The 26374-nt window shown below is 41.4% G+C and overlaps 1 protein-coding gene across 2 annotated transcripts; it reads right to left on the minus strand.

The window, feature by feature from the left end:
• Positions 1 to 488: 488 nt before the first annotated feature.
• On the minus strand, positions 489 to 26374 carry SRPK1 (SRSF protein kinase 1). Of its 2 annotated transcripts, XM_058855897.1 has the most exons (17): positions 26242 to 26289; positions 26096 to 26156; positions 25299 to 25440; positions 14753 to 14871; positions 13791 to 13899; positions 13280 to 13367; positions 13033 to 13120; positions 11542 to 11648; positions 10731 to 10896; positions 9725 to 9750; positions 9019 to 9232; positions 8307 to 8735; positions 6790 to 6890; positions 5772 to 5879; positions 4434 to 4503; positions 3909 to 4001; positions 489 to 3002 (listed from the first exon to the last, which is right to left on the minus strand). In XM_058855897.1, the coding sequence occupies exons 3-17, from the start codon at positions 25436 to 25438 to the stop codon at positions 2818 to 2820; spliced, it is 2043 nt and encodes a 680-aa protein (XP_058711880.1). In that variant the 5' UTR covers positions 25439 to 25440; positions 26096 to 26156; positions 26242 to 26289; the 3' UTR covers positions 489 to 2817. The 2 variants fall into 2 exon arrangements, with proteins under 2 accessions (XP_058711880.1, XP_058711881.1); XM_058855898.1 differs by lacking the exon at positions 25299 to 25440 and having other exon boundaries at positions 26242 to 26374.

Consider the following 26374-nt stretch of genomic DNA (forward strand, 5'->3'; position numbering starts at 1 on the left):
ATCTCCCATCTCATCCAACACCCCCCCACGGCAGCCCTTGGCACAGTCCATTTCTGCAGAAGACAAAGCAGCTCTTACCTGGTCAGAACCCCAAAATCAGCCTCTATTATAATTTTCATCTCTACTTGCTGTAGAGTGCTGGTTCCTGCAGCACTCAATTCAGTTCAGTTCTAACATGTACCTTCCTGTTTTATGCTTCCCTCTAAAATAAAGTGTTTGGGAAGGTTTCATTGATACTCTCGGCTAGATAAGACAGCAGAGATATAACAGACTTGAAGAAAAATGTATTTTAGAATAGAAAAATCCAGCAGACTTGTTCTATTTTTTATTCTTCTCCCCTTTTTTAAAATAGATCACAACACTAGCAACAAAATCTTCACCTGCCTCATTCTGGAAATCAAAACTGAGTGTCCACTAATGAAGCAAATTCCATCCCTGAGCCCCTGACTCAGAACAGAATTACAAGGGGAATGTATGAAGACTAGGGCTCAGTTATTAAATAATCTGTTTATTGTAGGACTTTCACAAAGGAAAACAAAACAAAAAAAGACAAAGCACCCAAGTAGAAAGAATAAAAATGTATTTTCCTTCAGGTTTTAGTCTGACACAGCAAGTACAAATCCTTTAGTGTGAGCACTTTGCGGCAATTTGGAAATGGAACAAACCCCAAGTGAACGAGCAGACGGTACAAGACTGAATCATGACAGCTCCTTCTGCAGGTCTTCAGCTCACAAGCTGGCTCTAGCCTTGGCTATCATGGTAAAAAACCCTCCCCCAGTGAGGGCTGGCAGAGGAAAGGGAAGGAAGGATGGGCAAGAGCCCTCAACACTCAAAGAGTGCAGACTCCTTCTGGGAAATGTTCCTTCATCAGCCAGTCTCGAATAGGCAGGACTGGGTGAGCTTTCAAGACCACAGAAGTTGTTTGCCCTGCCAATGTACCTTCCCAGTCAGTTGGAACCCAGTACTGTCTCCAGCCCTCCTGTAACAGATACAGAAGTGACCCACAACTGGAAAATGCCAGGTGAAAGGAAAAAAAACAAAAACCAAAAGAAAGGGTTAACTCAGCAGTTTAAAACATTTTTTGGTATGTTACCTGCCTTTATTATATGCATAGAGAATCTGATCTACCACTAAAGGAACATGCAGCATGATTTGCATAAATAAGCCAAATCAGGCTCTGAACTTGAGAAACTCTTCAAGTGGATGACCTGGTTTGTGAGTAAATGATCCTCAAGAACCACAGTTCCCAAACACACACACACAGACACTTAACAGTGGTCTTGGCAGCTTTGGCAATGGAAATTGTCTTGGATAATCTGCATGGTCTCCAGCAACTTCTATCCTCTGCAAGCCACCACAAATCCAAAGGCCTGTTTGGTCCAGAGTAAGGAAGTGACTCCGAAGTCTCAATGCTGCCAAATCTTGCTTAGAGTGGGATGCACTGAATCTGTAACAGGATGGGCTAGTCTAGAAGAAGCCATCATAGAACTGTCAAATGCCACAGTGATTTAATTTTTAATTAAAATTAACCAATTATGTCCAAACCCCCTCTGAGAAGTTTACATAGAAACCCCATAGAGTACTTTTTACTTGGGATAACTCTAGAAAAAGCTTCTAATCCAGTATCTATGTGGAAAAGTCAGTTCTCTTCCATTTCTGCTAGCTCTCTTCTAGTGCTAATGGCCCAGAAAATAAAAGGCAGTCCCATGCTGGGAAGTTATTTCTGAAGGCCTGCACTTGAAACAAATTAAAAGAAATATTTTTACTGGAACTTCAAGTGTTGATTTTCAATGTCCAGGGCTGCAGCATGGCTGTGCAACAGGCATTGCAGCCCTTCCCTTGGAATAAAAAATGAATGGTCAAAAGTGAAAAGTCAGAGCAGACTGCATCAGCAAAAGCCAATCTCTCATGAATACCACCTCAAGCAAGGCAAAAAAGTGCCAGTAAGGGATAAAAAACCCCAAAAACTTATGGCTCACTATAACGTTAAGAGTTGCCTGCAACAGAGCTCTCTCTGCAGGCTGAGGGTGCACCCATCTGTTTGCTGAGGGTTATACGTTGAGTCAGTTCCAGCTTTTGCTTATTTTGCTTGTCACCTTTTAGTCACAGGCATTGAAGTAGAAAACATCACCAAGTCCAGAAACTATTCTGACTATCAAGGGTGCAGGGAAGGAGAAAAAATAAATGGACAGGGCACTTTGGAGGAAGAAATAAAGGATACTAAAACCTAGGTTTAAAAAGCTCTTTCAGAAGCAGCTAGAGCTAAATAAAAGTTTGTGACTGGAAAGCAAAGAATACAATTGACACCTAGAGAGTGATGGAAGATTTCAAGGTCTTTGCTCTAACAAGGATCTTGCACCACCTTGATGCCAACTGTAACTTCTCACCCCATCAGTAGCTACTGGATCAACAGTGGGAAAATTGACTCCTGAGTCAATGAGATCTTCACGGGAAGAAATGAGAGTTGGAATTTAGCTAAGGGAGATATCCGAGCACAGGTGAGCTCACATTTGTCACACACAGTGCCTAACAGTGAGGAGACTGAGGAAAAATCTCTTATTCCAGTAAATTAGTCTTTGGTGAAGCCCAATCAAGGCAAAAACACAGATGATGCCCACTGGCTGAGGAGAGTCCGCATTAAGTCACACAAACAAACTCAGCAGAACAGGTTAGATTTATCTAAAATCTTGGAAGCCTTGAAGGAAGAACTCCACACTGAAAGTGAACAAGGAGAAAAATGGATCTGGGAAAGGGCAGCTGGGTGTGTAGGCTATGCTGTAAACCAGAGTATAACATTGTAGCATTGCTTGGAAGCTTCTAGGAGTTAAGCCAGGGATGCCTGAGACACTCCGCTGCTGTAGCTCGTTTCTCTGGGATCAGCTCCAGCATGGGGAGTAAGAAGTCTGTGAATGCAGCTGCCTCATCTTGGGACCACTCGTATTTTTCCACCAAGACTTCAAAAAGGCCCCAGGGCTTCAGTTTGGTGATGTGCTTCAGATCACCTGAAAACCCAAGAAAATGGGTTAAGTGGAAGACGTGGGAACAGAGCAGCTCAATAAAATTGGCTGAACAGCTAAACATGACAGAGTGAACTCAGAGACTGTTCTAATAGCTAGGGCATAGGGAATACAAAGTGCTGGGGCATGCTGAAGGGGGAAGTAAATTATATTAAACTCCCTTTTCTATCTGCTTTAGAAGCCTGTTATAGAAATGTACATCCTCAAAGGGTTCTTTTTTCTACCTCCTGCTATTTCAGATCCCCTATCAGCAAATGTTAACTTCATTAAATCACTAATTATGCTTCTTGAGATGACAGATGAACTGTGCCACTGACTCTGGAATACATGCAATGCATGGGCCACTGTTTCAGAAAGCAATACACTACTAATAAAGAAGGGCTTGTTTTTATAAAAAAAAATATTAAATTGAGTCAAAACCTAATTTTTTGACTCAATACATTTCTGGGGTACTGAGGACTTCAGGACAATATTCTGTGCTCTGAGCAACATGGCTCATGATGCCAGGCACTATTTAAGGTGCCAGAAAAGGAGTCAAGCTGTCTAGAAAAGCCTTCAAAAGCGAGTTCCACCCTCTAGGTGACATAAATCAGCTAAATAAAACCACATCAAGTTTGACAAAACATATAATGTCCTGTTTTTCTACCTGCTGCATTTGATCTACACCAAGATACTGAGCACTAGAGTGTAGGATGCTTTTAGGAGTAAGATAAGAATGCCTTACATTCAGCTGCAGTTTCACTGATAAAGCATTTCAAAAAACAAAGGAAAGACTTAAAGATGCCATCTTTGCTGGCATCTATTTCTAACTGGCATTTCCAGCAAGACACTCCTGTGTATTTGGGGCAAGGGATGAAGGGATAAAGTGATACTTGCTTTGTTTCCTTTTACCTTTTTTGGTGAAAAACTCCTTGGAATATTTTCCTGCCAAAATGAGCTTGCGAGGTATTTTCCCCAGAAGTTCTATGATCAATGCAATATGATCTGCATGTGAAAAATAAAAAAAAAAAACAACAAAGACAATGAGCTTCATCCACACAAAGCCTCTTTATGCTAGTTTTATGCTCTGGGATACAAGGATAAAGGCATTTATACCTTAAAAATTACCTTGGAGACCCACCTGAAACCAGATTACACTGTGCAACAAGGGGCAAGGGGAAAACAAATAGGAGAATTCAAGGCACAACCAGTTTGAGACACAAGGTAGAGAATCCAGCAGCAAGAGGAATGCAAAACACCAGAACAAGAGCATGAACTTTGTTGCCCAGTGTTTTACTGCAGAGGCTTGAGCACAGTTGCTGCTGATTTGGATAAATAATCTTTTTGCAAGGAGCTTTTGCACTGCTGATTTTTAAGACAAGGCTCATTTTGAAAAGGCAACCATTTAAGTCCCACTTTAAAAAGAGACAAACAGACCTTCATCTCGTGAGTAATCCTCCCCAGAGTGAGGCTCAAACAGATAGTCCCCTGTTGCCAACTCAAAGGCCTAAACAAAAAGAAATGAGCACATTAAATCACTTCAAAACACTTTAAGATGTGCTGCAGGTTGACTCTGCAAATCTCTGTGGGACAGAAGCAAAATAGTAGGAAAGAACAACCTGCAAAACTACAGTAAACAGCTATAATCTTAAATACTCCATTACAGCCTAAAATGTACAGTGACTTTGCAACGCTTTAAAAACTGCATTAAAAACATCATAGGCACACCTGGGATGAATTTTGGGTGCAGGACCACCAGTTAACCACAAAGTTAAGGTATTTCACATGCTTAGTTTTTTCTTTTCAGAGTTTTGCAAAATAGCACCCTGTCCAAACTATAGTTTCTGGGGTTGGTTATTTTTATTTGTTTTGTTTAAGGTTTTTTGGTATTCTTCCCTCTCCCCTATTTTCCCATGTTTTTCAAACAGTTAATCTCTAAACATCTGTCTGTAGAGATGAAAACACCAACATCTGCACTCATTTCAACTCACCACTCCTAAATTCTGTAACACATTCACCCTTATGTATTCACTTGTAGTCAGAACACTACCCCCGACCTTCTGTATTCTCAGTTTTCTTTATGAACTGCTGATGCCAAGCAGTTGAATCAGGCACACTGTGTAATTCTGGCCACATGCTCTGCAGAGAAAACATGACCCTACTGCATTTTCTTTTACCACGTTCATCAAAATCCCAGCTTGTTTTCCGAGACAGCAAAAATGTCTATTTTCCAAGCTTAAATTACAAAACCCAAGCTTTGATTTGTAGAAGACACAGAGTAGAGACACATGCAGTAACTGGCTTGACTGATTTTTTTCATTGTCATATTCTATATTTGCCAGCTGTTACAAGAACAGCTTCAGCCTCATCTCAGCATTACTCAGACTAAACATCTATTCCAAACCTGCAGAGGATGATTAAAATTAGAAACTATACTGAAGATACTTATGAAATAGTGGTAGATGTAGCAGAAAGGCTTTTTTTTTAATATAAAAAGACATTGTGTTCAGAATTGCCTAGTTGTCCTGTTTTTCCAGAAAGCACGTGGCAAAGTACAATCATATTTGAAATCTGCTGATGCTGGACAACAAAACTTTCAAAAAGAAAGCCACATGTGGAGAAGAAAATATAAATAAAAAAACAACTCTGGTGTGGAAACCTATTATTCAGCAAGTCTGGAAGTTGACTGAACACTTGTAAGGGACTTTTGCCAGTCCCTCAGCAGCTCAGAGGGCAGAGTACAGAGGAGGAACATCGCCAGCTGGCAGAACTCACCATGCAGGCTGTGCTCCAGATGTCAGCAGGGGTGTTGTACCCTGACCCTATCAACACCTCCAGGGACCGGTACTGCCTTGTCTGGATGTCTTCAGTGAAATGTTTGTGCTAAAGAGAAGAAATGTTTTACTGAACAGCTCAAGACTGCTTAGAAGAGGAGAATTAACAACCTGGAAGGCCAGAGTAGATCAAAGCTCATTACCATTACATTTCAGCTGCATGTTACAGCCTCATTAACTATTTCCTTATATTCCTGTAAGTGTTTACATGCTCTACATGAGATACTCCTCCTCAAGTGAAACAGTCCAGCAATTTAGAGGAAAGCAAGCCACAAAAACAGAATAAAGGAAGACTCTGTAGTACCTCCTGCCCAGTCCTGGCAGACAGGCTGTGGTCCAGCTTAAAGTTGATAAGCAACACCAATGTCAGAAATTACAAGGCACTGCAAGCCTGACTGAAATTCTGAGTTGAGACTCATCTCTCCCAACAGATCTGAAGTAATTTGCCATTTTAGAAGCCAAGTAAAAAGATATATTTCTTCTATTTGAAATTTCAAACATTTGAAAGCATGGCACAATCATCAAAGAATAAAACTTGCAAGTTTTATTGTGTGAGTCTCTTTCATGTGCTTGTGAATGCACTGAAATGGTCTGACAAGCTACAGAATCAGCCCATCAGAGCAATTGTTTGCAACTTTGAAGCTCTCCTGGAGACTGAAAAACTCCTTCAGCAGTTTCACATGAGCAGATTTCTACATTCTGTACATGACATGGCTCACAGCCCTATAAGAAGTAATCAAATGCCAGAGAGGCACCCAAAGCATGGACTGAAATCTTGTGTTTAGAGAAGCATCTTTTCTTTGTGTCCCTGCTTCCCCCTCTTTTTTCCCTGTCATAGTTTCAAACTGTCACTGCTTTCACAGCCAGGTCTAAATATCTGTTTTAAAGATTATTTTCCATCTTGGCAAACTGACTGAATCTGCAGCTTTAAAAAGTCAATGTGAAAAGACTAAACTTACCACCCAGCAAGCGTTTCCTAGGTCAGCTATCTTCACTTTAAGCTTATCTGCATTCTTGGGCTCAAGAGGATTAAGAAGGAAATTCCCAGCAGCTGATTTTCCTAGAGGCAATGTGTACAACAGCTGATTAAAGCTACATAGGCAGTGTCACCATCTGTCAACCCAAATCCTATCAACCTCTCCCCAGCCAGGAAGTTTTTCTGATGGATCAGAACTGCTCCCTCCCTGATGCTTGGGTATAAAAATGAGCATCACTCTGCACTATCAACAACATCATTACAACCCAACTGGTGTAATTAAGCAGAAGGATAAATGAGCATATGCAGCAGTGACTATTTCCCAGCATTTTTTGCACATCCTGTCTATATTTTAAAAAAGCACCATTGAAATAAGGGCATTGACAGAAACAAAACAAACCTCACACCCCCCCTTAAGCCTTCCTGAATCTTTGAAGGAAGAGTCCCCCACGTTACAGCATCTTTCTGACATACCCATCACTCACTGCTGCAACACAATTACAGAAGTTAAAGGATATATTGGGAAAATTGAATGACACAATGGAGAACAAAAGTATTAAGTCACTAATTGACATCTAGCTGTACTTCTAAAAATTTGATAGAGTTTGAAGCTGTAAATTTGGGAGAGGGCTGTGAGAAGCAAAAGATATCAGTAACCTAGCAGAGGCATCCAGCAAAGTGCAGTTCAAGTTTCAAAATCTAAATTTCTCTTGTTACTTTTCATGCATATAACTCCCCTAGTGGTGTTTGGGCAAGAAAATGCTAGAATACTTCTTTTCAGTAAGTACAAATGGTAGTTTTACCCTCCTTCTCCAAGCAGATATATATATCACCTGGCATGGAAACAAAGATGCAAAAATGGAGTTTTACTACTTTATATTTTTAACATATACACAAGCTGGAATGTCTTTAAATTGCTGTACACTATTTAATCTTATTTTCTCCTAAGCCTACATGACATTTTTTCCACTTTGAAGAAAATCATATTCAAATAAAAGCATTAAAGAAGTTGGGTTTCTTTCCCTGCACTGTATAAGCTTTCTTTCAGGCTGCATTTTCTGGGAAAACATTTACACATCTTGAGTAATAGAGAAAAGTTACCTTTGCTCCATATTAAGAACCAAACTGTCAGAACACACTGAACATACCTATCCCTTAATTTAACAGCAAGTGACAATCTGAAGGCTTAATGAAAATCACATAAGCAACACCCGATTCAAAGGAGGAAATGTTCCTCCACTGAAAACAAGGTGTTTTTAAGAAGTAGGAATATTTATGCACGCCAAAGTCAAAACTGAGGCACAACTACAACAGGCACCTACAAACAGCAAACATCTTGGAGTATGATTGTCAGGTTAATTACTCCTGGCAGGAAAACTCTCAAACAGGCGGTTCTGATCGCTTCAGCCTACAAAATGCATGTTCCTATTCATATGATGAAGTGTTGTAAAGAAATCTCCCACATCAAGGGGCCCTTTTCTTACAAGGTTCCTCTTATACCTTTGTTGTCTGTCGGGCTGTTATTCTCATTCTCATCCTCTGAATGGATCTCTGTCCTGATGCTTTCCTGAAAATTGTTGATCCCCTGCTCACTGAACACCTGCTCTTGGTTGGATGTGGGCTGGCACACCATGGAATCCTCTGGGGCCAAGGGCACAAACGAGTCCAACATTGCTTCTTGAGGCCTGTTCTCTGAGTCACTGTTGTGCTGGCTGTAATTACAGTCATGCAAGTTCTCAGTCTTCTGTGTGTGAGGGTGATTGCCACATTCATTGGCATTGTGGAGGTCGTCCTCAAGTCGTACAGACCCTTCATTCACAGAGTCTGTCAAGTCCGTCATTGGGATCACTCCGTTGCAGTTGATTTCTGATGCATGTTTTTCCACACTGCTTTCCATGAGATTTGATTGCTCCTGTCCAAAGGCTTGTGCTGCAAGACGGGAAAATGAGAATGTAGCAGAATATGACTTAATAAATACCTGGAAGATGTTCAAGGGCATCCTGAGAGGTAGGGAGTACTCTAAATGTAACTGAACACAGACATTAGCTCAGTTTGTAACAGGAGATTTTTCAGTCTCATCAGGAGGACAGAACCCACCTAAAAGTGGGCAAACACCTTTAGCCACCTCTGCTAAAGGTACTTCCCCTCCTCACACCCATGAGTAAATGGACAACACTGTCCATGCCATGTTGGAAATGCTTTAGGTCCATACCTGGCTTTGTGCTGACATTTTCCTCTGGTGGACTGACTTTTATGATCATTTCCAGAGGGGTCTGAGCTTCTTCCTCCTCTTCAGGCTGTGTCTGTCCAGGGTTTGCTTCCTTCTCCATTTCTTCTATCTCTTGCATTCGCTTCTCCAACAACTCAGCCTGTCTTTTCTGCTTCTTTTTCAACTTCTTTTTCTTATTCTTTGACATTTTGTCAGCCTACACAGAAGCAAGCAGAGAAATTTGACTTAACATTTTATACTTCAATAAATTTAAAATTCACCAAGCTTTAATTTATCCTAGAGCTGAGGAAATAGTCTGTGATGAAAATGCTGGAGACAGCTCCTCTCTCAGATAAAAAGTAGCTATTCTGGGCTTTGAACCACTTGTCTATGGCTCCTATGCGTGCATTTTTGCCCTGACCTGAAAAACCTACATTATTCTCCTAGTGAGGGAGATCTCTGACTCCAGAGAACAGTCACTTTCCCAATGGACCTTGAGACCACCACAAGAACTCCTTATTCTGATGATTAATGACCTAATACCATTTACAAGTCCAAATTAGCATTGGAACCTGATGCCTATGCCAAACACAAATCACACTTTTTTTTGATATGAGATTGCTTTCTCTTAATGCTGACTGAAGTATGAAACAATGCAGGAGATACCATCAGTAAATGCATACTTACAGATGAAAGCTATTACACTTACTGGTTTTGGCTGTGGTGCAGTGCTCACTGAAAGAGAAAGGAAGATAAGTAAATCAGAATGGCTCTACTCCAAAACTGCAACTGCATTCTGATGTTAAGGTACATTTTTCCTATGTGGTTTGATAACATTTTAGTAATATCAGCAATGTGATTTTGAAGGCTCATTTCTCTACAAAAATGCAACAATAAAAAAAATGATAAAAACATTAAAGGAGCAAATGCATAATTCAAGTTTCAGACAGGAGACTTGCTTGACTGATATCAAAGACTTAAACTTCCTGTCATGTAGCTTCATTTACTGCATGTATTATGCATCATACCCAAATGAAAATGAAAATCAACGCATTAAAATACCAAACTTCAGGAAGCTTCCTTAAGCTGAGATATGCTGTGATCAGTTCAGCTCAATGTTAGTTGTTGTAAGATTAGGACTGACAGTGCCTTCCAATACACACTGCAGTGGTTTTTTGAAAAGTACACACATCTACAGATGGATATTCTGAGGAGGAATACAAGAGAATTTGCCCTCAGATCTTTAGGGATGTTTGCATATCAAGGAAGCTGTTTCTTTACAATTTTTCAGACTTCTGCAGACTGACAACAGGTAACTCATCTTGTTGAACTCTCATCAAATGCATTTCCAGCATCATGCAATGAAAGGTTATAAACTTTTGAAGGAAATGTGAGAATTTTGCCACATTTTTACATCAGTTCTGTATTGACTGCATCAGCATTGTGCTACATAAGACTGACTTTACCAGTGCCAGATTAGCTGTTGTTAAAAGCTCCAGTGTGCATTTATCCTCCCTCTTGTTTTCTCACACAAACTGCCATCCCCATCATCTGAGTCACAAGTTATGACAAATTTCCCAATTTACAACCAGGTTTTCAAAGGTAACTTGCATTATTGTTCCACTGTACTCAGGAAGTTTTCCTTAGTGATGATTTGGGAATATATGGCAGAAACATCATCAATTTTCAGGAGAAAAAAAAAAAAAAAAAATCACCTGCAGAGCCAGATGGTGGGGGGGCTCCAGATCTCTGCCACTCTGTTGCCTCTGCAGCCAGCCTGCGAATGTACTGGTCATTCACACACAGCAGGATGTTCTCAGGCTTTATATCTGTGTGGATGATTCGACATTTTGTATGCAAGTAATCGAGACCCTGAAGAACCTGAAGGCAAGAGAGGAGGAAGTCAACCATTAGACAATCTAATTGAGAGCAAAGTGAAAATGCAAAAGTGCCTAGGATGGTCAGTGAGCCTGAAAGGGTTTTGAGAATACTCCAGGTTAGAGCTGGTGTGATCAGTGGTTACTACCCAGTTCCTCAAAAAAAGAGATTTGCATACACATTTTAGCTACTATTTAAAAATACTCAATTTACCCTCATTACTTAACTTACCACAGGTGAAAATCTAATTTTAATACTCTACAATAAAATCACAGTTTCCTCCTCCCCTGCACCTCCCATGTAGAAAGGTGTTTCTTCTTAGGCAGCCACCCAATAGGAAGAACCAGCTTCTCTTGCTCTTCCCATCATTAAGCACCGTGCTACTGTGACAGCTTTAAAAAAACACCTCACTTATGAGGAATGACTGAGGTAAGAAGAGGCTAAATGCAAAAACCATCATGGTTTAAGTGTCAGAAAACAACTGCAGAGGGGGCCTGCAGTACAGAAAGGAAGTTCTAACCCAAGAATATTTTGCTGCATGAAGGAGATACCACGGATTTTTAGCTTTTGTTTCCTCAGATCTGATAAAGATCAATGCAAGAGTTTTAACTGGGTCAAGGGGAAGAATCAGTCAGAACTGGAACTCACTTGTTTGATAATTTTTTTGACACAAGGGAGTGGAAGACCCTGATAATTTGACTTGATGATCCACTTCAGGAGATGATGCCCCAGAACTTCAAACACCATACAGATATCTGGAACTGAATCAAGGAAAAACCCAGACATCCAGAGCCAAGGAGCTCCAAATTCCCAGGACTAAGGATTAAAGGGAATCCCCACCATTTGGGCACTTTATTTTAAAAAACCCTCACAGCTTGGAAATGTTGCCTTCCTCAACAGCATCATCCTATCCTACACAACAGTGCCATTATCTAAAATAAAATAAAATACAGAGGGATAGAGCTGAACAAAGGTCCCACAGCAGCAGTAGCAATGTCCTGCTTAGAGTGGAAGCCAGTTGCACAAATATGCATTATTATTTACTGTATGTTTTGGAACAGCCTACACTTCTTCCCCAGGCAAAACTCGATGTCAGATCTCTCTGTACCAGCATTACCTGAAAAGATAATAAAATTTCCATTTCGTAAGTAATCTTCAGAACAATAAAGTCACTTTCTTTGCCCTCCTTTGCCTCTTTACTAGCAAAACAAACTTTTGACAAACCTGGTTTTCAATTACATTTATATGATCTGCTTTTTAGCTCTAAGATCTCAACAGCTACAGTCACTCCAGTGACATATTCAGTACAGTGTCTTTGTTTTAGAAGCCAAACTTTCATGAGTTTATTAAGCTGCTTTTCATCTACATTGGCAGAAAGCACAGATTTCACAAGACTGGAAGAAATATAAGCTCAAATCAACATTTACTCAGAAAAAAAGCTAGAGAAAATGCATTATGGGCCTACTCTCTATAATCTACAGCTCAATTTTCCCAAGCAGCCCAGCAATTCTCACTGAAATAGAATTTAACTTATGTCGAAGTGAAAACAATGCACAAAAGTCCAACTTTCCAATTCTGAGGATCCATTATTACCACTTGCTACAAACCACTGCCTGTGAGAAGGCTGTTCCCAGAACTATAGGCCACTGTCAAAGCAATACACTGCAAACATCCTAACAATGCTGATAAATTACAAAGTAAGATGTTTCCATAACTAGAAACCAAGCTTATTTTCAAGTTATAGATGGCTCATTCACTATTTTCAGCTACTGATTTTAACATGCTGTACCTGCTTGACTGAAATAACAGGTTGTTAAACAGGCTGCTTGCAAAATTGAGGGGTTGAGATAGATGGGCTCTCCTACCTCAAAGGTACCTCTGACACAGCCACTCAGTCCTGATTCACAAATTGGTGGCAGAACATTAAAAGCACAACCAAGCAGTGCTGACACAAATGACACCAGACTGAATCATCACTCTGGATCTGAGCTCAGCAGGCAGTTTGGAGGCAGATCCTTCTACAGCAGGTTTTCCTGGGCAGGGAAAGGGATGCCTGAGCATTGCTTGCCAAAGCAGGGCAGCTGCCCAAGCAACTCCCATCTTTCTGCAATTCTTGGCTTTTATTCCACAAAAGGATACGAGAACCATTCACTCCTGAAATCTTGAAGTCATCTAATAACTGAACAACTCTCTCTTTGCTTGGATCATTTGGATCACTGTTGCGGACCTGCAGAGAAAGAGGTTATTTTGATGTCAGATCCACTGCACTGTTTACATCCTACACAAATTCTTGATGATCTGGAAATATCAAGCACGTGACGAATGTAAACTCCCCAAAATAGAAAAAAAAGAGCAAAATATAATTGAGCCCAACTCAGGCACTCACCGATTTCAGCAACTTGATTTCATCCAGCGCTGTTTCTGTGTAGTGCTCTGCACTCTTCACCACCTTCATTGCCACAAATCTCCTTCCTCTGTGCACACATAGCAAGTAAATTAGGAACTGTTAATGCTCATACAAAGAACTTCTTCTCCAGGACTATCCCAAGTCTTTTCCATGCAAGAGAATTTATTTCATGCATCATGGAAAAACAAGGTTTAAACACTCAAAGACTGTATTTGAGTCTTTTTAACAAAAGATTTGTGTTAGTTATTTCTCAAAACACGAAACGATAGGTCAGGACTATTGACTATAGACTGAACACAACTCTTCCCACAGATATGGTTTGTCCTGTTAAGTCCCTCCCACACACTTGCATGCACAATATCAGAAGAAACTCCTATGCTACGATGTAGACAGCTAATGCTTTGGGTTTATCATCTAAATGTAAGAGGATGTTTTCTGCTCAGGTTTGTGCATTCCTGGCAGGAACACCAGCTGGAGCAGGAGTGCTTACTGGATGTCCCAAGCCAGCCACACGGTGGAGAAGTGGCCCCATCCAAGCTTCCGAATCACGTGGTAACGTCCATTGAAGAGATCGCCTATTTTCACAAGGTGGTAACCCCCTGGAAAAACACAACAACCAGAGAACAGGTGTGGGGAACAAGCATCACAATCACTGCAGCACTACAAAATATTTCCTCAGTGAAAACACCTCACACTAGGCTGATGACCTTTGGAAAATACAGGCTTGATGGTAACAGAATCTTCCAGCAAAATATCAGCATTGCTTTTGCATGCTCTGACCCCAGAATGTGACACAGGTACTGCACCCAAGAACCCAACTCTTTTCCTTTCAGTTTTCTTGACTGAAAGGCACTCTGCCACTGAAAACAGGAAAGTTTCCTCTGCACCCTTCATATCTCTCAAGCTACTGATCATACAGGGGGATTCCATTACAGAAGCAAAAACATGAAAAGCCAAAGATGGAACTGGCAGAAAACAGAACAGAAAGAAGAAACTGTGATTCCGAGTTTTCATTTGCTCTATATTTCATTTCTGCTCAGATAAACAGGGGAAGGCTATTTGCAGAAACAAATTTTTCTGAGGAACGGATATCTGATCTTCAAAAAAAAAAATGAAAAGGATTTGAAAATGTTCCTTTTACAATGAAATCAAAAAAGAACTGAATGGCTACTTGCTTATATCAATATTGAAAGCCCTCCAGCACAGAGGAAAAGTTAACAGCTTTAAACTTATGCATTGAACTCTGCAACTCAAATCTTGACTGGTAACACAGGGAAACTTGGAGACCACCTTCTCCATTTCATGTTGGCTTGAAAAATGCTATCATCATGAAGTTTCAAAACACTCTTAATGTAAGAGGGAGTCTATTTTCATTCTCTACAGCAAATGAGAAATGGAGGGGATTCCTTGATTGCACTGAAAATCCTGCATCTTAAACAGGCAAGTGCTCACCTTTACAGTAATCATTTGGATCCTCTTGCTCATCATCATCTGATCCCAGGATTTCCTCCTCCTGCTCTGGAAGATCATTCTCGGAATGAGCAGCAGGGCCCCGGTGCTGGGTGTCAGGTCTGAAAGAGATCACACTGCACGTCTTACACACCCAGAGCACACTGCACGCGTCTCACACACCCAGAACACACCGCACGTGTCTTACACACCCAGAACAACTGAACGTCTTACACACCCAGAACACACTGCACATCTCACACACAGAACACACGTCTCACACCCAGAACACACAGCATGTGTCTTACACACACACACCACACATCTTACACACGCAACACACCACATGTCACACTCAGAACACACTGCATGTCTCACACCCACAACACACCACATGTATCTCACACACCCAGAGCACACCACAAGTCTCACACCCAGAACACACTGCACATCAGCTAGTTTTTATACTCTTTTTGAAAAAAAATAGTTAATCAGTGTTTTACAACTTGTGGCCCTTTGTTCCTTTCATGTTCAAGGTCAAATGAACTTAACATACTTAACAGTCCTCATACTTAACAGTCCTTCTGCTTCTAACACTTTAGAACACTAAAGCCCCTAACCTTGACATTTATTTCTCCTGCTTTCAAGGGGCAGATTGCATTTTTAGTTCATCTCTTCACTCAAGATCAAAAGTTTATTACAGTTGTCTGAACTACGCAGAGTGGGAGGACACAGAGCAGATGTTCAATGAACTCTCCAGAGAGCTTGTGATTGCAGAGGGATTGGAATGAGGCACTAAGGTGGTGAAGGTTTTTCACTCCCACATTCATAAATAAAAGTGTTCATTTTATGTGTTTAACTTTCCACCAGACATGCTACTCTGAACTCTTGCTTGTGAAGGCCATGTCAGCAAAGGCCATCTCTGTGCTCTCAGGCACTCAGCCTGTGCTCTCCAAATAAAACATCTCCCATATCTCAGCTCCTTCATGGCATCACACTGATCACAGTCAAACAGCTCATGAAAGGCTAATACAAAAATCAGGTAATTTATTTACTTTACAAAGCATTACAGGAACAATTAAATGCCTACAAAGATTCAAGACCTTTCTGTTCAAAGCAAACATTTATAATGAAAACAATGCCTACAGACCATTTGCTTTGGCAGAGTTGAAGGGCAAAGTACTGCAAGATATCAACATTAAGTTTTCTTTCCCCAGAAGCATGAGAGACTAAAAAAAGCTGGAGCTGCCCAAAGAAGTGGGCAGTAAACTTCATTACCACAGTGACATACAAGCACAGGATAACATTCTTTACAGAGTTCTGAATTAGCTGAAGTTTCTTGTATTGAAACTATTGTTGCAGGGAAGTAGCAGATAACACCTGTGCCTTCCAGCACCCTCTTTCAAATTCAGCTCATTTTCCTGCAAGAATGAACTGCCCACCCAGTGGCTATGCCAAAAACATAGGCAGACCCTCAGATGCAGTTTTTACAACTTAGTCCTGAGCTGGAGTCCTGCACATCCTATCATGCCATACTAACTCATCTTAATCCACAGGAAAGATGCAGTATTTTCATCTGGAATAGAATAAATGTTCAGCACTGACCTACTACACGTGCACTCTGCTGAGACTGCACACATTAAACGCACTGCTAACACATTCAAACTACAACCATCTTAAACATCATAAAAAGGGGAGAAATCTTGCGTTCCAATCTGATGATGACTAAATTTGCAGCTACTTAAAAATCCACAGCTCAAGTTCATTTAAGCAAGGAAGAGCTACAAAGGTCTTTCCAGGCACAACCCCATCACCAGACATTTACTTCCAGTCTGTTGTCAGTAAGTCCTGCTGATTTTTTAAATTCAGGAGCAGCTTTGTGGTCTCAAACCATAAACCAAAGACTGCCAAGCTAACAAGACTTTTGCTAACAACCCTGCAGCTTGATCCAGACCTGGATATTTAGTATTTAGACTTTTTAGTCACTGAATTATAAGTCAGGGGTAGGAAGAAGGAAACCTGCAGGAGGGGATGCAGAAAGTCTTAGAGGTCAAAAAGCTTCTTTAAAATTGCTGCATTCCTTTGGGGACAACTGAGATGCAAATAAAGTCACACATTATCCCCAAATTAAGAGAAGGCAGCAAAGGCAAGAATTGGCCATAGACAGGATGGTTGAAGAGAAGATTAGATGTTCATAGACAATAAACCTTTTAGATGGGGTAAAGAGAACAGGAACTGGACAGAAAGATTTTAAGCCAGGAATCTCACACATAGCGTGAGTAGTAAAGACTAATTCTCCTCAGTGTTGTTTCAGGATTTTAACTTTTTTAACTGCACAGGATGTAAGGGATTAAAAAGGACTCAAAAGAAAATTCCCCTTAAGCGGCAGTGATGCAGACAGACACAACACGCCATTCTGCAGTTCCAGAGCTTCTCAATAACAGCAATCCCATGCATTAAGAAGTTACTGGAAGCACTAAAGCCCGTTCTCCTGGAAGCTTTCTGAGTCCCTCCTAAAGGGCTGACGAATCCTGCTGCTGGCAGTCTCATACATGACACACCCTGGAGTCTGCAGCTGAGTCTTTCATGGGGATTCAAAAGCATTTCACTTCCACATTAACGTCTATGATACCAGCTCATGTAAGAAAGCCAAATTCAGGTCACATACATCTCTACAGTGCTATTTCCTTTATGAAATCACCTCCAAAATCTATTCCTTTGCCCTCCTGTGAAATTTGTTTGATGTTATTACACACCAACCACCCTGTTCTTCCCCTGCAATGACCATGTCAGCTGAAGACAGAGATTAAGAGAGAATTAATCAGGGCAGAATATGTATTAATACCTAAGAAAAAATTATATACGACAGCACAAGTCTTATATGTCTGCTTTGCTCACAAAGACAGTACTCTAAAAGGTATCAGAAAAATCTATATCCAGTATTTAGAGATGACAGCTGAAACAGCTGTTGTCAAAATTGCAAAATACAGATAAAGTATGTAAAAATCCTATACTAAATGATTGTTTGCACATTAAAAAAAAGTGTTCTAGGGTACTTCTTATAGCCACCTCTGATCTACAGAAGAACACCATGATCACCTTTTCCTTTTGCTCTCTCATTGTGCTAATTAATCATCAGAATGAACTGGATCTGCAGGGTCTCTCTACAACTACATAACAATATTTTACTTAAGAAAAACAACATGGAATAGCAAAGCTAAAGCAAAATGCTAAGTCTTCTACGTAATTAGTGTGAATCCACATCTAGAGAGACCCTCAAAAAAGTCCTTATTCCCTGAAGAACTGCAAATTCACAAGACAAAATTAGAGAGGGGAACCTACCTGCAAGAAGCACGGCCTCCCATGGATAAAGATATTCCCAAAGACAGCCCAATAGTTTTTGAAAAAGCCATCAAAAATCCGACACCACAGTGCTGGGGAAGGAGGGGGACATCAGCAGCAGGCAGAGGGGCTGGTTCTCCTCAAATGCAGCAAAGCTTTGTGCAAGAGTGAAGGAGAAGAGGGATTTGCCTCCAGCACCCAGCTGCAGCTGCCCAGCACTGCATTGCAGGTGAAGGGCCGTGCAGCAAGGCTGGGGTTTGCTCTCAGCTGATCTTTCTGCAAATTCAGTCATGTCAGGGGGGTGAGCATAAAGATTCATCCCCTCCTCTTGATGTCTACATGTCTCTTCTTCCCTCTAATGAAATTAGAAATTCAGACAGATACTTTGTTTCATCTTCCTGAACCAGCCGGTTTTATTTGCCTATTCAGTAGCCCAGTGGATTCAAAGCTGGGATGAAGACAAGGATCATGGTAATTATCAACAGAGCAACCCTTTTGATAGAGGAATTCCAGCACAATCACACAGCATGGAAAAGGCGTTCAAAGGAAAAACGAATTTTCTGAAGTAATTCCACACCTCCCCTTCCAGAGTTATAAGAAAAACTTATCCTTTATGCTTAAAATGACAAAACAAGCAGGAGGAGTCAAATCTTCTTTACAAAGTTGAACTGAATATTTTTCACAGCAGCAGGTACTTATCTTCCAACAATGTGCAATTCCCAGTCATTTCCTGTGCCTGTTTATGCTGCTGGTTTATGTAAGTGATAGGGGAAACAAGTCAGCAACAATGTGACACAGCAAGTAACAATTCAGAGATTTCTCTCCTGGGGGGGGACTTTATTAGTGAAAGACACACTGAAGCTGCCCCTGCTCTTTTAAAACAAGAGGCTGAAAGAATTGTCTTAATCCAGTTTTATGTCTAAAATATTTTCACCTTAAAAGCTCACAGAAGTCTGAATATGCTTTTAATAGTTTAGCAGTGCCAAACCTCTTCATATTAGAAAAGGAGCTAAAAACATTCCAAAATTTCCACTGTAGACAAGATTTCGCTCCATGTTCACTGAAGATATCACCCAACCCCTGCAATGCACAGTAGGAATGGTGAAGAGTTGTTTGCAGGAGCTAAGATTCGAATCACTCACTTGTTCCTTACAGAAAGTGTTACAGCAATTTGGAAAAACACCGTGGAATTCTCTTGCCAGTTTTCAGTGGAGCCACTTATCTGGTCCACACACTAAAAGTAAGGTAAAAAATGATTAAGAAATCTCATCCACACTATGTGGGTTCTAACAGGTTTGCAGAGAAGGAAGGGTGCCCTCTATAAATTACCAGACACACTCCAGCCAAGTCTCCACACTCAACTTCACCATCAAACTCTGGACATGTTCTCTCTGCTTCAATAACTTACAATAAAAAAAAACAAACCCAAAAACAAACCACTTGAAATAAGGTGTTTGGTTCTCCTATTCAAGAACATTAGGAGTAACTTCAAAACTCTGTTTTGAACAGAGAAGATTCTTCCTTGTCCCTGAAACAGCAGAAATACTGTCCATGCTACCTAACTACTTGCCTTGAATAGATACAAAAGCAGACTCCTTCCACCCTCAAGCAAGGAAAACAACATTTAGACCAAATCACTTTTGTCACACCCATCATCTTTAAATACATACTAATAAAAAAAAGATACTCTCCTTACTACTCTCTCTGTCTGCCTCTCCCTTGATATTTGCTAAGATGACGCCCATCTGCAGGAAACTGAAGGGAAATGCTTTCCTAATTTTAAGTCGCCTACAACAGTCTTTATATGCAGTGTCACCCCTTATTGGTGAGCTCAAATTACACACATGAAACGCCCCCAAGCAGAACTCAATTCAGTGAACACAAGAGGAATGACGAACCCAGCTCCTACTGTAGGCACCAGATAAAGGCATTGCAAACACACCCCATGACTTCTTTCCACCTTAACCATCCAGCCAATGATTTGCTGGGTTCTACACCAAATACAGCAAGATCTCACTTAAGGTTTCTGTCTTTTCATTTAAGAAGCTCCATATGGAGCTTCCATATGGTGAAAAGCCAGGATTTAAAATCCCTCTCCTACTTCCACATCTGTGTGTGGAGACAATGTCTCTTTGAGGAAGAATGCTTGCAGGCTGCATCTCATTACTATTTCTTAGTGTGCCTGTAATTTCCAGATCATGTTAAGGCATATCTAGTGAGAATGAGCACTCACACACAGATCTGCTGGCAAACCTCATGCTCAATGAATATGATAACTGACTACACACAACTTTCGGGATAAACTCAGGTCTGAAATGATGAAAGCGCTTCCCTGCTTGTATGCAGCCAGCCTTTTTGCTTGAGAAATTCCAGCTGTTTGGGGGGAAATTCTAAATTATCGATGGTGGGGGACTTATGAATGTACAATCAATGTTATTTTGTCATTACTGCAACTCATTCACTGTTGTATTCCTATTTTTCTGAATACATAACTGGTGTTTTCTGCCAGTAGGGCAGATCCACAATACTTGCTGCTATCGTGTGCTCATCCCAGAGCTACAAGAATACCACTGTCAAGAATTCAGAAGACTGGAGATGATCAAACATTTAGTTTTTAAATAACAGCACTCACAGGCACCAAGACATACTTTTGATTAGCAGATCTGTGGGAGCTCAGTTTGAAGATAAGTACTGGCTTTCACATGAGAAAGGTATTAAAACACAAATAACAGGCAATCAAGTTTCTTCCTTCCCATCCTCACTCCCCCACACAAGCCCTTAACAAGCTGTTTGTAGAACTATCTTCTATTCCAGCTATCACAAACTGAGGGACTTCCATGGAAACCAGCAGATTTCAGTTGCGTCCTGTCATGGTCTGATAATCACTTCTGTATCTGAATGAAAAAATTATGAGGGCAATGCATTCTGACTCAAACTTAAGTTCAGAATACTTACGAAAGATAAGTGAGGAAAACATAATCCAGAATCCTGATCCCAGGCAAAGCTTTGAATAAATTGAGGAAGAACCTGAGAGAGCTATCAGAACTCTAAGGTTCCTCAAAGACAAAACTGATACAATACAAAACCAAACTGGAAACTAAGAATTTTCTGCTCCCCAGACTACACAGATGGAAAAACTACCAACTGTGTCTCTCTTCATAGCAATTTTAGAGAGGAGGATGAAGTGAGGCTTTACTGCACATCAAGAGTCTTGCCAGAAATTTTCAGGTAATGATACAACAGCTTCTTGAAAATAATGAATATTGCAGGCATTTGGGAAGAAATGGGGAGAAAGCAAGACTACTAACTTGGCTTTGCCACTGCTTCCTTGCAGGAGTAGAGGGAGACAGAGGATCTATTGAAAGTCCTGTGAAAAATATCTCCCACTCAGCAAAGACTGTAAGAAACAAAGTCACCAGGGCAGGCAGAATTAGCAGAAAGAAATTCAGATTATGCACATTTTCCAGAACAAGCCACATACTTTATGGCTGCCACTGCTTTTGTAGGTATTCATGCTTACAGTAATAAAATGTTCTGCTTTGAAGCACAATGAGTTCAACACCCCTTACACAGAATTAGTGGTTTTATACATGAATATGCCAACTTTTCCTAAAATATGGAAGATGCTGAATTTGATGAAACAGTATTATCGTTAGGGCCTGCCACTAAAATACCTATCACCTACACATTATACAGACCTGTAGCCTCATTCTATGTAACACACTTATATTTTTCATTTCAGAGAAATGAGCTGTAATAGAAAAATTTTTCTTCAGTCTCTTCTCTGCTTCTGTTTTTTCTGCTTTGAATCTGGATGGGTGTTTCAGACTAGTTTTTAAATTCTGGCTTGATCTTGGAAGTAACTAAAGGAGTAATTTTCTCCTAGGACAAAGAAAACAGTTTGCACTTCTGAGGCCTTGCAACATAAAACACAGACAGAAAAAACCCCCAGTATTTTATTACCAGTTATGATCTAACAGTAACAAGTGCCCAATTCCATTACAAATTGCCTGAGAGATCAGTAAAATACAACTGTATTTGCATTTTAGCTCAAATTGATATTTTCAAACAGAAGCACAGTTCTGAAGTAAATACCAGATTTTCCTTGTGTATTAGGCTTTTATTCACATAGTGCAGTCTTACAGAGTATGAAATGAAGAAAGAATTCTCAAGAGGAATTTCTCCATGAAAAGGGTTGTTAAACATTGGAATGGGCTGCCCAGGGAGGTGGTGGAGTCACCATCCCAGGAGATGTTCAAGAAACACCTGGATGTGGCACTCAGTGTCCTGGTCTGGTTGACAAGGTAGGGAGTGGTGACAGGTTGGACTTGATGATCTTGGAGGGCTTTTCCAACCTTTGTGATTCTATGAATATGACTCTCTTTCAGATGCAAGCAGACAGAAGCCATGCTTCAGCATCACTTCTGAACAAGAGCTAATCAAGCAATATTCCCATCCAACCAGCACCTGGGGTCTTCAGAAAAATCCAGCTGAAGATCTCCTGTTAGCCTGCTCTGCTTCCTAAACAGAGGCCACCCTGCTGCACCAAGGCATTACAAAGTCCCAGCACACCTGTGCAGGGACACCTGCAGAGCACAGAGCAGGGATAAAAGGCTGAACTGTTGGCACATCCCCATCCAGGGCAGCTCATGAAACACCAGAACACAGAGAATTACGTTTGCAATTCCATAGAATACAAGGAAAACCAGTAAAAGTGTTCCCAGGAAAGCACTGTCCATTTCCCCCAGCCTCCAAAGGATCAGGGCAACTATTACATCCAACACATCTGTCCACCCATGATGAACTCCAAAGACACAGTAACTGATTCAAAAAATCGTAAAAGTCTGGCCAAAAATGAAGAATTGGGCAAAACCAACTACCTGAATGCACCTCACCAGGTCTGAAGAGTTTACAGCTGAAGTTACTAAAGCTCTGGTAGGAAAAAAAGCTTGCAAGCCCATGGGCTCATTTTTAAAAACAGGTTTTTTGAGTGCCTTCGGGATTTCACTGACTGTTAGCACCCAAGATGCCCACACCCCAAGAAATGGTAAAATGAATACATCACATTCTTCCCCAGACTGCTTTTGGAAAAGCTACCTTTGGGCAGCAACACAAACTGCAGGAACCTACCTACTAAACTTTTGTTAGCAACTGCTTCTGACGTGTGGGTCTCCTGACATTCTTAACAGTAAGGAAAAGGCCTCTCATTTTCTAAAAATAGATTAAAGCAATTTTAATTCAAATTTCTTGCCTTTTTGATGGAAAGCAAGTGAAATTAAGAAATTGAAATAAATGCTTCACTCAAGGCCACAAACCAACTCATAACAGTCAACATTAGAACACAGGATCTCCCTGGCTCTGAGCTTGCATTTTGTCCCTCCAGGGCACTCAGCTGTCCCTGCCCTGCTCCTCAGTTCTCATAGAAATAGGATCTGAAAAAAGGTACACAGCCAGGACATTCTCCCAGGTGGCAGAAATGGAACCAACAAGCAGGCCTGGCAAGTAGCAGCTTCCTGAGCAAACATTTGAGACAGCTGGCTTAATGGATCTTCCAAATTACCAAAAGATTTGGGGTAGTTTTATAGGATTGAGAAATTACAGGCATCTCACCTTCAGAATTCCAAGAAGCTCTGCCTGCTCTCTTTCTACTGAAGAGTGTTAGGATAAATACATTCTCAACTTCATTGATAGAAAATGAAATTTTTAAGATGGGAAGGAGTGAAAGAAATATGATCATCCTGAATTTGCAGGAAATTAAGAACATGATTGACATTCCTACAAAAATTTATATTAATTTCCTACAAAATAAGTTTATAAACAGAACCATAATTAAAAAAGCTTATACCCAGAACCACAATTAGTATTTACAAGGTGTTTCTGTAAATCATCAGTTTAGACTGGTCTCATCTGAGCCAAACACACAGCAATATTAACTACTGGATGTGAAAAAAATAAGTAACTTTCCAGTTTCTTTTAACCTTTCCAAGTGGCATTTTTGTTCTGTTTTCAATGATACTGGATTTAAAGGTAAACTTAAAGCAGGTGTAGTTCATTTTTAATATTAAAGATATTTTGAATTGGTTTAAATCCCTTCAGAACATTCTCTGCATTTTTATATAATTCAAAATACTAAACTCAACCTTTTAAAATCATTGTTTCATGCTTTTTACTGCAAATGTAAAGAAAAAATTACAGAAAAAAATTGCATGTGTGATCTAAGCTATCATGGAACATCAGATATTAAAAGCACATTACATGTGGATTCAAGTATAGATTTTATGGAAAATCATGAAACAACCCAGTTAAGCCTATTTTAGAAGGTTTAACTAGAGCAGCTTTGTATTTAAATAGAATAAATGTTGCGGAACTGTGCCTAAAGTTAGAGGCTGACACTGAGTTCATTTAGTTGCACAGCATGAAGCACATGCAAGTTTCCTTAATTTTTGAGATACAATCCAGTAAACTTATGGCACCAGAGAAAAGAGCTGAAGCATTAAGTGTAAGAACATAAACACAGCATTTGACAAATAGCATGGCTCTGCACTCAAATCAAGGTTAGTGGCAAAATCAAGAGCTAACCAGCATTGCATTTAACCTGTCCTCAATATGTGGTTAAAAAAAATTCATAAAAAGCCTCTTAACATGCAAGTTCTGAAAGTTATTATTCAGCAACCTCAAAGTCTACACAGAAATTAGCCTTCCCAGCTGCACTGTGGACTCTGTTGGCAGAGTCAGTATTGCTGGTCTGCAGCTAGAGAAAGAAAAAGAAAAGTAACGTGTATAGAAATAGATAGTATATTCATACAGAAATTAGAGGAGGAGAGCATTTCAAAAATTGTCCTAGTGCTACCTTCAAGAAATACCAGGAACACGTATGGAATAGCATGGAACCATAATGCATGTCTCCCAAATACTTTGGTTAAGGCTCCTCAGTCTTCAAAAGCCCCATCTCAAAACCACTGACTCTTGGCTGGAGGCAACAAGAAAAAAATATTTTAAATCCCTGTGATGTGTGTGAGGAAGCGACTGAGAAAGCATTACTCTAGGCCTAAAGGAAAAACCCTCCAACTCCCACTCCCAAAGCTTTACTAACTACCTTTGGTTCCTAGGCACCTTCAAGTAAAAAACATCCTGAGTCACCAGAGATTTTACAGAAATAAGGAGCATTTTATGGAGTATACAGAACCAGCTCTAGGATTTACATCACCTTTCTGTAGAAAGGAATCCATGAGCAGCACATGCCCTTAGTGCACAGCCTGCTGAAAGCCATTGTTTAGTATTTACTGGAGTTCTTCCAATTTTTATATCTGCCTCCAAAAGTTCCCCACACAAAAAGACTCGTGACATTCCTGCGGTAGGAGAGAAGCCACACGAGAGCATCAAGGTTAGAAAACGAAGTAAACAACACACCACGGCATTCTTTCGGCAATATTTAAGGCAAAAAAAAAATAAAAAATCTCAGGGTGGAAGAGAGTCAAGAGGGGGAAGAGAGTTGAGAGAGGCTGGTTCCTAAAGCCGGTAGTTGCTGAAGTGCGCCGGGGACCGCACAGAGGGGATTTTGACAACTCCCTCCGGGGTACGGCCCGCGGCCAAGGGGAGCCGGCAAGGGCAGACCACCACCCGGAGCTCCATCCCCAAGCACCGCCGCAACTCCATGGCTGGGTTTCGGGGAGCAGCAGGGAAGGCAGAGCCTCCCATTCCCCGTCCAGCCCAAGGAGCCGCGACTGGACCTGGCGAGGAGAGCCGGCCAGAGCTGGGCGGCAAAACGGCCGCCCCGGGCCACGCGCTGCGCCGGCTCCACCGCTGCTTGTGCCCGAAACGTGCGATCGGTTAACTCCAGTTAAAAACCTGCCCAGCCCCGGGCGCTTGCACCTCCCTCTGACCCAAGCGCCCTCCGGGCCGCCAGGCCCGGCAGCCCCTTCCCCGCGGGGAGGGCCGGGGGGAACAAAGAGGCGGCGGTGCCGGCGGGAGATGCCGCCTGAAGAGAGACGCGGCCGCACTTACTTCCTCTGGGCCTTGTCCTTCTTGGCTTTGGTCCGCTTCTTCCGGGCCTGCAGCGCCAGCACTGCAGGAGAGAAGGAGAGAGAGGCGTGAACGGCGGCGGGCCCTGCGGGGGCCCCGCGGAGCGATAGAGGCCGCGCCGCGCTCACCTTTCCGCTCCATGGCCGCCACTGCCGGCGGCCCCGGCGCCTGCGCTGCGCCCGCCGGGCTGGGCACGCGCGGCTCGGCCGCCTCGGCCGCGCGGAGCCACCGCCTCCCGGCCCGGGCCCGCCCCGTCCGCCC

This window comes from Poecile atricapillus, chromosome 23, assembly GCF_030490865.1.
Source record: "Poecile atricapillus isolate bPoeAtr1 chromosome 23, bPoeAtr1.hap1, whole genome shotgun sequence".
Taxonomy (NCBI): Eukaryota; Metazoa; Chordata; class Aves; order Passeriformes; family Paridae; genus Poecile; species Poecile atricapillus.